The following is a 15,123-nucleotide window of genomic DNA, read 5'->3' as shown; positions in this document are numbered from 1 at the left end:
TAAAGAAGGGATGTGAAGAAGAAGGGGGGTGACTTTGACAACCACCATTCCTAGTGGTACTGGAGTTGGGGGCACCCTCCTGTTGGAGTGAGAGCTTACCATCTGGTTGGTGAGCTTGGCACACACACAGCTCATGGTAATGGTGACAAAGGAGATAACGTGCTGTGATAAAGGGACAAATGGAATACTGCCAGCAGGCATGGGATAATCATTCTGAAGTGCTACTTGAGATGGTCTTTGATTAAGATTTGGGAAAGAAATTTTGGACTGAGAGAACCATGAGGAAAAAAAAAAAGTTCTGGCAGCAGGAGGTGTTGCAGGGAAGGCAGAGTGGACCTAGATTTAGGGTGGGACTAAAGCCAATGACGGGTGTCCTTGTAAGAAGAGAAGCGAGCACAGAGACCCAGAGAGAAGAAGGGATGTGGAGATGAAGGCAGAGTGGACCCAGATTTAGGGTGGGACTAAAGCCAATGACTGGTGTCCTTGTAAGAAGAGAAGAGAGCACAGAGACCCAGAGAGAAGAAGGGATATGGAGATGAAGGCAGAGTGGAGTGATAGGCCACTCCCAGGGCCACCAACAGCTGGAAGAGGCAAGGACAGACTCTCTCCCAGAGGCTTCGGAGGGACGGTGGCTCTGCCAGCACCTCGGTTTCAGGCTTCTGGCCTCCAGACCATGAGAATAAACTGCAGCTGTTTCAAGCCACCCAGTTTGTAGAATTGGCTACAATAACCTAGGGTACCAGTATATTCGCATTCAGTCTGGACCTTTCAAGTTTGATGAACCATTTGAGAGGCCAAGGCGGGTGGATCACGAGGTCAAGATATCGAGACCATCCTGGTCAACATGGTGAAACCCCATCTCTATTAAACATACAAAAAAATTAGCTGGGCAAGGTGGCGCGTGCCTGTAATTCCAGCTACTCAGGAGGCTGAGGCAGGAGAATTGCCTGAACCCAGGAGGCGGAGGTTGCGGTGAGCCTAGATCGTGCCATTGCACTCTAGCGTGGGTAACAAGAGCGAAACACCGTCTCAAAAAAAAAAAAAAAAGTTTGATGAACCTGTTACGCCTTTGTTAGGAATGGCCGGTGGGCAGCTGGAAGTAGAAGAGGAGCTGGAATTTGAGATGTTGACTTGGGAGGCATCTGAAAAAAAAAAAAAAAAAGGTCCTAAAAAGTCAGAAGTAGATGAGATTACCAGGGGAGAGGGTTTGGATCAAGAAAAGAGGCTGTAGGTAGGGTAGATCCCTGAGGGATCTCCTGCAGGGAAGGAGTGGAGGAGGGAAGAGGAGGCCAAACTGCTGCTCAGAACAGAAGAGTTGCTCAGTCATGTTGCCGTGTAGAGAGGTCTCCAGGGTGCAAATGGAAGTGAAGGTGGTTGGGAAATTCTTTGATGATCAGGTGGGAGGTGGAGAAAAGTAGACAGTAAGCACTGACTACTCTTTTTTTTTGAGATGGAGTCTTGCTCTGTCACCCAGGCTGGAGTGCAGTGGCATAATCTTAGCTCACTACAACTTCCACCTCACTGGTTCAAGTGATTCTTCTGTCTCAGCCTCCTGAGTAGCTGGGATTATAGGCACCTGCCATGATGCCCAGCTAGATTTGTATTTTTGTGGAAATGGGGTTTCACCATGTTGGTCAGGCTGGTCTTGAACTCCTGGCCTCAGGCCATCCACCCACCTCAGCCTCCCAAAGTGCTGGGACTACAGACATGAGCCACCACTCCTGGCCACTGACTACTCTTTTTTTTTTTTTTTTTTTTTTTTTTTTGAGGCAGAGTTTTGTTCTTGTTACCCAGGCTGGAGTGCAATGGCACGATCGCGGCTCACCACAACCTCTGCCTCCTGGGTTCAGGCAATTCTCCTGCCTCAGCCTCCTGAGTAGCTGGGATTACAGGCACACGCCACCATGCCCAGCTAATTTTTTGTATTTTTAGTAGAGACGGGGGTTTCACCATGTTGACCAGGATGGTCTCAATCTCTTGACCTCGTGATCCACCCGCCTCGGCCTCTGACTACTCTTTTAATAAGTTTTGTTATGAAGACAGAGAGATACAGGATTGATTATAGATGGGGAAAAAGTAGAATCAAGGGAACTTTGTGCTTATTTATTTTCTAAGAATGTGATGCTTTTCATTAAGTTTTTAGGCTGTGAGAAGGAAGCAGGGAGAAGATACAAATAATCGGTGAAACAAGGTTCCAGAGAAAAGCTTACAAATAATTTTTACTGTGCACCTACTATGTGCCAGTCACTGTGCTGGGGTTTAGCTGTGTGATCTCATTGATCTTCTGAACACTGCTACAAAGTGGAGAAGGATTGTTCCCATTCTCTGCTTTGGGCAACTGAGATTGAGAATAGTAAAATAACTTGCCCAGGTTACCATATCTCGGATTTGAGCCCAAGTCAGCTGACTCCAATGTCTCAGTGCTTTTCATCATATTATTTCTCTGCTGGAAAAGAGGCGGATGTATCTTTCTCTGATTCAGAAAGAATAAGAAACGCAAAGAAATAAGCACATTTGTGATGGAGGAAAGGGACGTGGTAGGTGTTTCCATCATGTGGTCCGTGTCCTCATTAAAATGTGACTCAAAGCGATCAGCTGTGAGAGAGAGGGGAGAAAGGGTGAAGCCAGGCAGGGGACCATGAGAAGGGAAGGGATTTAGGATAGATCAGTGGGTGAGATATTACAGGGAGACAATCAGAAAGAAACAAAAGACCTTGCTTTAAAGCTAGGAGTAGTGGGCTGGATTTTTAGAGAAACCAACCTACATGGGAGAGGCAGAAGATTGTCTTAGCATGGACATCTCCCCAGAGAGATTTCAATGACAGCACCAACGGAGCCCGGAGCCACAGATAATGCTGATTTTAACTCGAGACACCCGCACACCCCAGGGCTCTGAGAACAAGTCATCAGACATCCCCAGGGGATTATCAGCCCCAACCGCCTGCCACAGGAGAAAGTGCTGACCAGCTCGGAGTTAGCAGGAGCTGTTCTCTGGCCACCCCCCTGAAGCCAGGTGCACTCCAGCCTCCTGGCAAGGTTGCCATTCTGATATGAAAATATTCAAAGTCCTCACTCAAAAATAACAACATCTGCTAATTTGCATGGGAGTTTTGCATTTCATATTTGGGTTTAATACGCAAATGCTAACATTCATGTGTTGGTCTAGCTAGGTGGTTTAGAGGTGCCACGGGTAAAAACTCCTCATGGTTTTCCACTCCAGTGCACCGAAACCCACACCCAGCCTGCACAACTCTGTTCTCTCCCTTCTCCTTGGATTGACCCTCATGTGAATGATGGGATAAAAAATCCGAATTCGATTTACCTAAAGACTTGTCATGTTTAAGAGCGTCTCTTGGCCAGGGCGTCCCCCCATGTTCCTGTGTCTGCTATGGGGTCCGAGTCCTCCAGCATCTTCATTTGAGATGAGCAGCTGCTCCTTGGTGCCACTTGGACCTGGGTGTGAGGGCAGCGGTTATGGAGTGAGAGGTTTGAGAGGAGACAGCAGAGAAGGTGTTAATGAATAATTGCAGGCCCTCATTCTCCATAAAGGCAATTACTGGGATTGATTGTTTCTGTGTTTCCTTAGTCACAGTTCAGATGGCTTGTTTCACTTAGATTAAGACAGATGCATGCTGAATGCGCCCTGGCATGGGATGCCAGGAGAATTATCAGTGGCACATCCCAGACCTCTGCCTTCTCGTGCAGGTGCCACCAAAGGTCTGAAAGGGAAGCATGGTCATTGTGTGGCTGAAGCACGCGTGTGCTATAGCCAGGTGGTTTTCCAGCTTGAGCATGCCTCAGCATACCCTAGAGGGCTTGGTAAACAGATTGCTGAAGCCCACCTCCAGAGTTTCTGATTTAGTCGGTCTACTGAAGAATTTGCATTTCCTTTTTTTTTTTCTTTTTGATATGGAGTCTCACTCTGTTGCTCAGGCTAGAGTGCAATGGTGCAATCTCAGCTCACTGCAACCTCCACCTCCCGAATTAAAGCGATTCTCATACCTCAGCCTCCCCAGTAGCTGGAATTACAGGGTTGCACCACCCCACCCAGTTAATTCTTGTATTTTTAGTACAGACAGAGTTTCACCATGTTGGCCAGGCTGGTCTCGCACCTCTGACCTCAGGTGATATGCCCGCCTTGGTCTCCCAAGTGCTGGGATTACAGGTGTGAGCTACCATGCCTGGCCAAGTATTTGCATTTCGTTTTTTTTTTCTTTTTCTTTTTTTATTTTTTTTTTGAGATGGAGTCTCACTCTTGTTGCCCAGGCTGAAATGCAATGGTGCGATCTCGGCTCACTGCAATCTCTGCCTCCCAGGTTCAAGTGAATCTCCTGCCTCAGCCTCCCAAGTAGCTGGGATTACAGGCATGAGCTACCATGCCCGGCTAATTTTGTATTTTTAGTAGAGATGGGGTTTCTCCATGTTGGTCAGGCTGGTCTTGAACTCCTGATCTCAGGTGATCCACTCATCTTGGCCTCCCAAAGTGCTGGGATTACAGGTGTGAGCCACCATGCCCAGCCCCGAGTATTTGCATTTCTAACAATTCTGGGCTGCTCCAGCTGGTCCAGAAACTCCTCTTTGAGAACCACTCAGAGTGGTAAGGAGCATGGACACCAGGACCAGGCCACCTGGCTGTGTGACCGTAGGCCATTTACTTACCCTCTCTGCACCTCCATCTCCTCACCTTTAAAGCAGTGGGGATAGTAATAGTACCTCCTTTGTGGGGTTGTTGCCAGGAATAAATGAGTGAGAACATCAGAGCATTTGTAGCAGTATCTGCTGTAGACAGTATGAGTGTTGGAAACATGTATAAAGGACCCAGCCTCTTGGGACTGTGATGTGATCAGGCCAAGTCTGCTTTCCCCAGGTCCTGCAGATCACCATGGAGTTGCTGGGTCATTTTGCCCATTAGCCTTCAATCCTATCTCTGGTGGCCAAGAAAGTTCATGCCCAGCTCAGTGCCAGCCGGAGCATGATTACACCAACATCCATCAAAATCCTCTTCTCAAGCCACCTTAACCCTTCACATCTGCTGAATGCATACAGCTTGACTCAGGGAGACTGGGGTCGTAGGGCTGGATTGCATTTGGGGTTTCTCTTCCCTTGTGGGCAAAGAGAGGGACTGCCTCTTATGGTTCCGTTTCTACCCATGGATGCTGTCTGCTGAATGCATTCTCACTGCCCAGCACTATATGTTTTTAAAACACCATTTTATTAATATTTAACCTTCACAGCGTCACTCTTCGGTAATCATTATTATTTCTGTGTTAACTCTGTTGGGGTTCAGAGACGTTAAATGACTTATCCGAAGTTGCATATTAAAAGCCAGGGTCTCAGCCGGATGCAGTGGCTCATGCTTGTAATCCCGGCACTTTGGGAGGTCGAGGCAGGAGAATTGCTTATGCTCAGCAATTCGAGACTAGCCTGGGCAACACAGAGAGACCCCTGCCTCTAAAAAAAAAAAAGTTTTTTAATTAGCCAGACATGGTGGTACACACCTGTAGTCCCAGCTACCCGGAGGCTGAGGCGGGAGGATCGCTTGAGCCCATAGGTCAAGGTTAGTGAGCTGTGATTGGACCACTGCACTCCAGCCTGGGTGAAAAGCAAGACCCTGTCTCAAAAATAAAAATAAAAAGAAGGCTGGGTGTGGTGGCTCACACCTATAATCCCAGCACTATGGGAGGCTGAGATGAGCAGGTCTTTTGAGCTCAGGAGTTCGAGACCATCCTGGCCAACATGGAGAAACCCTGTCTCTACTAAAAATACAAAAGTTAGCCGGGCTACTCGGGAGGCTATGGCATGAGAATCACTTGAACTCAGGGGGCGGAAGTTGCAGTAAGCCGAGATCATGCCATTCTCCAGCCTAGGCAACAGAAAAAGACCCTGTCTCAAAACAATAAAGAATAATAAAATGAAACATTAAAAATTACATTTAAAAATTAAAACAAATTTTTTTATTTAAAAAAAATAAATAAATAAAAGCCAGATCTATCTGATCTCAATAATCTACAATTTTAAAGTTCTATATTCCCTCGCTAACATTATATAAGTATTTATATAAAGATTAAGGCTGGGTGCCCACGAATCCAGCGATGGCAGCTGCTCCCCAAAGGTGAGCTCTCCAGAACTGGAACTGGCCTGACTTAGGGGTTTGCTTCTCTAAAGCTTACACTTGGAGTCACAGAACATACTCCTTTTGGAAATGTCCTTTTCGGGGACTTGACTTCTGTTGCTGGTTATTCTGTGTGGCCTGACTGTCTGGATTAAACTGCGTTCATGGTCCTAAAGGCAGCTTTCCTTGTCTGAATTTGGATATTGACTTGGAATCTTAACATTTCTGCTCCTGGACGATACTTCCAACCAAATGGCCAGGAACGTATTCAGAAGCTCTGCTGAAATAGGAAGAGAGAAAACATGTTATGCTAATGAAAGTTTGCTATTCTCCCACAGTGTTCCTTTCTGCCGAAATTCTCCATTCATATAGAAACCAAGTATGAGGACAACAAAGGAAGCAACGACAGCGTGAGTAGCCCCTCCCTCCATGCTGCGCTCACCTCTTGGGCTCTGAAAGTCACAGCACTCCTCGCAGCCCCTCTGTGACCAGGGCCAGCACTGGGACCTGTGCCCAGGACCTCAGAGATGTTCTGGCCTTTGGCTTCTGAGGGTTATTTCGCTGGGACTTTTCCCTGGAATTCTTCTGTCGTCTAGCTTTTCTTTCTTCTCATTTTTATGTGCTTTCCATGGGCCTCTGAGCAGAAGCCTGTGACCTGGGGCAATTGTCACTAGAGGTGGAGAGGGTGACGAGGCAGTTGGAACTCCAAAATTTGGTTTCTGATCATTGGATGCAGCGTACATCTTCTCAATGCCTATTAATATTTACTTAGAAAAGGGAATACAATCAGATGTATGTGTGAATAAAAAAAGAAAATACAGGCGGGGTACAGTGGCCCACACCTATAATCCCAGCACTTTGGGAGGCTGAGGTGGGTGGATCACCTGAGATCAGGAGTTCAAGACCAGCCTGGCCAACATGGCGAAAGCTTATCTTGACTAAAAATACAAAAATTAGCTGGGTGTGGTGGTGCACACCTATAATCCCAGCTACCTGGGAGGCAGGAGAATTGCTTGAACCCGGGAGGCAGAGGTTACAGTGAGCTGAGATTGCACCACTGCACTCCAGCCTGGGCCGCAGGGAGACTCCATCTCAAAAAAAAAAAGAAAAGAAAACAAAGAAAGAAAATACAATCAGAAGTATGTGTGCATACTGTATATAAGCTTACTTACATGCGGTATATGTATGCACCGACACAGCCTACCTTAAAATCAGGGGCTACCCCCACAAAATATTTGTCTCCTGAGGCATTCTGACTTTTACTAAATTTCACCCAAGTATTTTGCTTAATCATATTGCTCAAAACCCATCTTGTGGCTGGGCACAGTAGCTCACGCCTGTAATCCCAGTACTTTGGGAGGCCGAGGTGGGTGGATCATGAGGTCAGGAGATCAAGAATATCCTGGATAACACGGTGAAACCCCATCTCTACTAAAAATACAGAATATTAGCTGGTGGCACATGCCTATAGTCCCAGCTACTCAGGATGCTGAGGTAGGAGAATCGCTGGAACACAGGAGGCAGAGGTTGCAGTAAGCCAAGATCATGCCTCTGCACTCCAGCCTGGATGACAGAGCAAAACTCCATCTCAGAAAAACAAAAAAGACCATCTTCTGACCTGGCTTTTACCCCAGGCCCTTTCTGCTGGGGCAGTACATTTCTAAGTTCCCTTTTCTTTGGGAGTGAGTGTTTTGACCTACCAAAAGCCTCACCTGGGATTAGGCTGTGGGTTCCTTCAGTACCCATTGAAAGGAAGAACCTGAATCTAGAAGCTTCAGCGCTTCACCAGAGTTCGTGGAACTTCCCAGAGGAGAGAAGAATACAGCTGGCAAAAGTACTATCCTACCACTATGTTCAGGAATTCCATTGTTAGTGTCTCTTTGAAGTGGCGGCCCAAAGGGACATTTTAGGGCCATCTTCCTGTCACAGCCCGAAATCACAGGCGCATTCCTGGCCAAGTTCCTCAAAACCACAATGTCTAAAACAGCATCACACCGTCTTTAAGCTTGAATCCTTGTAACATACTGATATTTTTCTGATTAGAAAGCCGGCAGGTGCAGTGGCTCACGCCTGTAATCGCAGCACTTTGGGAGGCCAAGGCGGGAGGATTGTCCAAGCTCAGGGGTTCGAAACCAGCCTGGGCAACATGGCAAAACCCCATCTCTACTAAAAATATAAAAAATTAGCCGGGCATGGTGGTACATGCCTGTAATCCCAGCTACCCAGGAGGCTAAGGTAAGAGAATCACTTGAGCCTGAGAGGCAGAGGTTGCAGTGAGCCCAGATCGCGCCACTGCAGTCCAGCCCTGGCAACAAAGAGAGACTCTGTCTCAAAAAAAAAAAAGATGAATACATGGCTATTCACACTTGGAAAATGCACACACAAAAAAGGGTATTAGAAAAAAAAAAGGAAAAACCAATAGCAGTTCCACGATTTAGAGATGACTTCTGTTAGCGATTTGGTTCTTGTTGCAGATTATGGACACATTTATTTTTTAACCAATTCCTCCTGAATTGAATCATATAGTACGTTATTTTTAATATGCCTCGAAGTGTCCTTCCCCATAGTGATTCTTTCCGGCCGTACTGCCTTCCATGCTTCAATGTACTTCTTTAAACAATTGCTAGTCCCTGGATATTGAAGTGAGCTTGACCATTTTCATGTAGCTGTGGACTCTCATGAAAAGGATAATAAGGTTCGGGTGCCTGAATTGCTTTTCCTGGGGTAATATGAAAATGTGGGGAATTTTTTTTTTTTTTAAGACAGGATCTCACTCTGTCGCCCAGGCTAGAGTGCAGTAGCACAATTTTGACTCACTGCAGCCTTGACCTTCTGGGATCAAGTGATCTTCCCACCTCCGTCCCCTCCCCCCTTCCCCCCCTGCGCTGAGTAGCTGTTACTACAGGCACACACAACCATGCCCAGCTACTTTTTGTGTTTCTTTAGAGATGAGGGTTTCAACATGTTGCCTAGGCTGGTCTCGAACTCCTGGATTTAAGCAATCTGCCCATCTCGGCCTTCCAAGGTGCTGGGATTACAGGTGTGAGCCACCATGCCTGGCTGGGAAATTTAAAAAATTTATCCTTTAGTCTTTCCAAACAAATTGCCTTGCTTTCTCTCTTTTCTCTGTGAGTTCATTCAAAACAGCTCTCTACTTGAAGAGGCGTAGCAAGGTCAGGCGCGGTGGCTCTGATCCCAGCACTCTGGGAGGCTGTGGTGGGTGGATCACCTGAGGTCGGGGGTTTGAGACCACCGGCCTGGGCAACATGGCGAAACCCCATCTCTGCAAAATTAAAAAATTAGCCGGCATGGTGGCACATACACCTGTGGTCCCAGCTACTTGAGAGGCCGCAGTGGAGAACTGCTTGAGCCCAAGAGGTCAAGCCTGCAGTGAACCCCGTTTGTACCTCTGCACTCCAGCCTGGGTGACAGAGTGACACCTAAAAATAAAAAAGAGGTGCAGGGGGAACATGTGGCCTCACTGTGATCCCTATAGGTTGGTGGGACCACTGTAATCTGATTTATCCTCTACCCAGTTCAAATAGTCCCCAAAATTCATGTGGTTATTATGTATTATCATATATCCCTTTTTTGGCAGGTGCTAAGGTTTTTTTGACTACTCTGCTAGGAATTGAAAATAACAAGTTATCCATCTTACAATCAGGATCCAGGCTGGGCCCCTTTGAGACTTAGGCTGGCCTGCAAGAGAAGCAGGGATCACCTAGACACTCTGCAATGATCACCTTGGCACTCTGCCCCAATCACCAAGGCACTCTATGCAGCCCTTGGATACAATGTGCTTCCTCGAGAAGTAGCCTGGCTTGCCTCCTCCTCTCCAGCATGTGGATTCTAGAACTGCCCATGGAGCATGCTCCTCATCTCCCTGTCAGGGCACCCAACTTGCCCAAGCCCCAGTCCTGCCATCTTGTTGTACTGAAGAGGCCCTTAATGTTTTTGGCCCAATTCCCTCCCCCTTCCCCCCAGGCTCTGCTTGACTCTGCTCCACAGACCCCAGGTCATGCTGTCTTGCTCCTGAGGCCATAGGATCAGATGGCCTAGACCCACTTGATTAGACTTCTTTGCCAGTTCGCCCCCTCTAATTTACATATTCAGCAGCAGTTGGTTGTCCAGCAGGTTCAAGGTTGGTCCCAGAGAGGCAGAAAAGGAGGGTTGCAGCTGGGTGTGGTGGCTCACGCCTATAATCCTAGCACTTTGGGAGGCTAAGATGGGCGGAACACCTGAGGTCAGGAGTTCAAGACCAGCCTGGCCAACTTGGCGAAACCCCATCTCTACTAAAAATATAAAATTTAGCTAGGCATGGTGGTGGGCATCTGTAATCCTAGCTACTCAGCAGGCTGAGGCTGGAGAATCGATTGAGCCCAGGAGGCAGAGGTTATAGTGAGCTGAGATTGCACCACTGCACTCCAACCTGGGCTACAAGAGTTCAAGCAATTCTCTGTCTCAAAAAAAAAAAAGGAGGGTTGCCTCTGTTTCCATTCATACTTATTAATGCTTCACAATCTGAACATGAGAAGTATATGTTTATCTAACAATTCTTTACTTACTAAATGCTAGCTTTATCTAGCCAGGGATTCCAAATGGCGCTTAAGCCGAGGCGTGTGCTGCTGTGCCCTTTTTCTGTACTGGGTTGTGTGTGGAGCTTTTGGTGGGGCGCAGAGTTGCTAAGGAAAGCAGTGCAATAGTGATAATTCTCCTGTCTCACCGCATCTCCAAACTATTTAATAAACTCCATTCATTTATTTGCATTTTCTGGGTGTACACTCTTATCATTCAGCTACCATCTTCATACTGCTATCTGCACCCTCTTTCCTCCCCTACCTGCCAAAATTTAATGAAATTATGACGATAAGCAATAATTAAATTCAAAGAGGCTACTGATAGTCATATTGATGGTAGTGGCCGAATTGAGTACACGTTGTTATCCTAATATCAATTACCATATAGGTAATTTTTTTACATGACCCAATATCTAGTAAAAAAAAATAAATAGTGGCAGTATGACTAGATATACATATCTTCTCTTCCTTGTTAAAAATAAAACCAGTGTATGTATGATTGTGAAAACCCTTGAACTGTGATTACATGAACCAGGACGCAGAGGGGAAGTTGTCTTAAATTGAGGCCCATTTATTTTATGGACATACTTATGAGAATTATTTGGGGCTTAATTAGCGCTAGGGAGGATGGCACCATGCCAAGGTAAGGTTCTGTTGTTTGTCCAAGGCCATAAATCTAGACCTGGGAGAGTCTGTGCTTAGCACTGCCTGGTTCAGCTGAAGGAGAGGCTGCTCGTGTGGTGACGGCTGCCAGGTTACTGGTGTTCAGTGAGGTTAATGGGGGCAGCCTTACTACTTTACTTCCTCTTTCAAATAAAGCAGGCGCCATTTAAAGCAATGGTTCCCAGCCTTGGCTGCGCACTGGACTCACCTGAGAAGTTTTAACAACAGCTCATGCCTGGGTCCCAGCTCCCTGGGATTTTGATTTAACGGGTCCTGGATGCAGGCTGGTCTAAACCAGCCAATGTGCATGAAAGACAGAACACTACCTTCCAAAACAGCGAATTCTTCAACTAGGAGCATGTGCAGTTTTAAAGAGATACTCTGAGGCTGAACCTAATATGTTCTCTTAGGGGACAGTGGCTGTGCCATCCCCTCCCCCGTGAAGATCTAGACCAGCAGTTCTCAATCACAGCTGCCTATTAAAATCACCTGGGCCAGGCCGGGGGTCGGGGTGGGTGGTGCTCACACCTATAATCCCAGCACTTGGGAGGCCAAGGCGGGAGGATGACTTGAGCTCAGGAGTTCGAGACCAGCCTGGCCAAATGGTGAAACCTCATCTCTACTAAAACTACAAAAATCAGCTGGGTGTGTTGGTGCATGTCTGTAATCCCAGCTACTCAGGAGGCTGAGGCAGAATTGTTTGAACCTGGGAGGCGGAGGTTGCAGCGAGCCGAGATCACGCCACTGTACTCCAGCCTGGGCAACAGAGCAAGACTCCATCTGAAAAAAAAAAATCAACTGGGAAGCTTTAGCCATCACTGGTGCTGTTGTCCCGGCCCTGGGGATTCTGATTTCGTTTGTCTAAAGTGGGGTTCAGGCACTGGGATTTTTACAGCTCCCCCAGGGGAATCTGAGGGGTGACAAGATTGAGAACTATAGATTTAAGGAAACAGTAAGTGCTACTTAAAACCAACACTGAGGAACACAGGTTATCCAATGTCTTTACTTCTTTATACTCCTGGAAATAGGACAGTTTACAAAAGGCATATATGAACCCCGCTTCATTCCACTCCCACTCACGCAATAAAAAGGCTGGGAACTACATGTATTCTCATTAGCCACAGCTCACCAAGGACATTGTTCCTTGCAAAAAAACTCCTCTGATAAAATGGAGAGAATGTCCAGTTTAGCTCCTGGAAACATGAAGCTCTTTCACAGAGTTCTCCTTGGAGGCTGCCTAAAAGAAATATCTGGAATTTATTTCATTTCTAGTTCCTCTGTGTGGTAATGAAAGAACACAAAGTTGTTCTTCATGAAACAGAAAGATCATTATAGAAGTTCCAGTTATCACCATAACCAAATAAGGCTTGGTTTCTTTATTTTAAAAAATAGGGCCGGGCGTGGTGGCTCACGCCTGTAATCCCAACACTTTGAGAGGCAGAGGCAGGCAGATCACGAGGTCAAGAGATCAAGACCATCCTGGCCAACATGGTGAAACCCCACCTCTACTAAAAATACAAAAATTAGTTGGGCATGATGCGTGCCTGTAGTCCCAGCTAGTCAAGAGGCTGAAGCAGGAGAATCACTTGAACCTGGAAGGCAGAGATTGCAGTGAGCCAAGATCACGGCACTCACTGCACTCCAGCCTGGGCAACTAGAGCGAAACTCTGTCTCGAAAAATAAGAAAATTTTTAAAATTAAAAAAAAAATAGGATGAGAGAATAAATGCATGGGAAGAGAAAAAAATAGGACAAATAATGCTTCCATCAGGGTGTGGAGGATGCATAGAGGTTAGTTCACTTCATAAACTGTAAAGTGCACTGTAAATGCACTTTAAAACTGTAAAGAAGCACTTCATAAACTGTAAAGTGCCATGCAAATATAAGCCATGATTACTGTGATGGCCATACCTCAGGATTAACTGCACTCATGATGATTTCCCAATGAGACTCTCATTTTGTCTGAAGCGTCAATAAACCATTTGCTGTTCAACAAGTTTTGAGCCCCTACTACATACCAGGCATTAGGAGAAGGATCAGGGATACAGCATTAAGACAAACCAGCCCTCCATTAATCATGGAGTGGGGAAGCAGATAATAGGCAAGTAAACAAACAAAAGAATTATAGGTGATGGGGAGGAAGGCAGCAAATCACACTGCCACATGTGTACCTATGCAACAGTCTTACATGTTCTTCACGTGTAGCCCAAAACCTAAAATGCAATAAAAAAAAAAAAGAATTACAGCTGTGCTAAGTGCTAGGCAAGCAATAATCAGGCTAGAGGGAGCTCAGCCTGCGGCCTCAAAGGCCTCTCGGAAGACACAAGTCCAAGTGCACGTGAGGTTTGAGTATGGGAAGAAGCCAGCCCTAAGAGATGTATGTTCCCCCACCCCAGATTCATATGTGGAAGCTTTAGAATGTGGCTGTGCATGGAGGCAGAACCTTTAAAGAGGGGATTAAGTTAAAATGAGGCCATTAGCTGGGCATGGTGGCTTACGCCTATAATCTCAGCCCTTTGGGAGGCTGAGGCAGGCAGATCACGAGGTCAGGAGTTCAAGACTGGCTTGGCCAAGATAGTAAAACCCCATCTCTACTAAAAGTATAAAAATTAGCCAGACATAGTGGTGGGCACCTGTAATCTCAGGAGGCGGTGGCAGGAGAATTGCTTGAACCTGGGAGGGGGAGGTTGCAGTGAGCCAACATCATGCCACTGCATTTCAGCCTGGGTGACAGAGCATCTCAAAAAAAGATGGACAAGAGTCCATCTCAAAAAAAAAAAAAATGGCCAGTAGAGTGGGCCCTAATCCAGTCTGACTGGTGTTTGTTTAAGAAGAGAACACTTGGGCCCATGAAGAGACTCTAGGTTGGGTGCAGTGGCTCACATCTAGAATCCCAGCACTTTGAGAGGCTGAGGCAGGCAGATTGCTTAAGCTCAAGAGTTCAAGACCAGTCTGAGCAACATAGTGAAACCCCATCTGTACATAAGAAATACAAAAACTAGCCAGGTGTGGTGGCGCACACCTGTAGTCCTGGCTAGTTAGGAGGCTGAGATGGGGGGAATCACTTGAACCCAGGAGGCGGAGGTTTTGGTGAGGCAAGATTATGCCACTGCACTCCAGCCTGAGCGACAGAGAGAGACCCTGTCTCAAAAACAAACAAACAAATGACTCTTAGGGTACACCATGTGAAGACATAGGGAGAAGGAATCCATCCGCAAGCCAAGGAGGAAGCCTCAGAAGAAATCAACCCTGCAGGCACGTTGATCTTGGACTTTCAGCCTTCACAGCTGTGAGACTATTAATTAGATTCTATTGTTTATACCACCCAATCTGAGGTCTCCTTCTATGGCTAACCCCACAAACTAGTGCAGAGTGCAAAGGGCCTGGCCCCTGACACAGCCTAACACATTCCAGGAACTGCTGGAAAACCACTTGCTAGAGCGTCAGGAGTGAGAGTGAGTAGATGGTGGGAACTGAGGTTGAAAATGTAGAAGCCAGACTATGGAAGAGCTATGGGGTCACGACAGAGTCTGGATTGCAGTGAAGTGGGAACCCATTCAGGGATTTTAAATGAAGGAGTGACAAGATATTGTTCACGGCATTTAAAATTTTTTTTTATTTTGGGATAATTTTAAATTTATACTAAAGTTGGCCTGGTGCAGCAGCTCATGGCCAGCACTTTGGGATGCCAAAGTGGGTAGATTACCTGAGGTCAGGAGTTTGAGAAGACCAGCCTGGCCAACATGGTGAAACCCCATTTCTACTTAAAAAA

At 46.5% G+C, this 15,123-nt stretch overlaps 1 protein-coding gene across 1 annotated transcript in view; it reads left to right on the top strand.

The window, feature by feature from the left end:
* Window positions 1-15,123, top strand: part of PITPNC1 (phosphatidylinositol transfer protein cytoplasmic 1) — a 311,718-nt gene that overhangs the window by 193,103 nt on the left and 103,492 nt on the right. Inside the window, exon 5 of the mRNA XM_002748676.7 lies at window positions 6,451-6,522. Coding sequence (XP_002748722.1) covers window positions 6,451-6,522 — 72 coding nt within the window. The remainder of the gene's footprint in view (window positions 1-6,450; window positions 6,523-15,123) is intronic.

Source organism: Callithrix jacchus, chromosome 5 (assembly GCF_049354715.1).
Source record: "Callithrix jacchus isolate 240 chromosome 5, calJac240_pri, whole genome shotgun sequence".
NCBI classification, from domain to species: domain Eukaryota; kingdom Metazoa; phylum Chordata; class Mammalia; order Primates; family Cebidae; genus Callithrix; species Callithrix jacchus.
The sequence above is the reverse complement of the archived record's forward strand: the minus strand, read 5'-3'. Positions and strand labels throughout refer to the sequence as shown.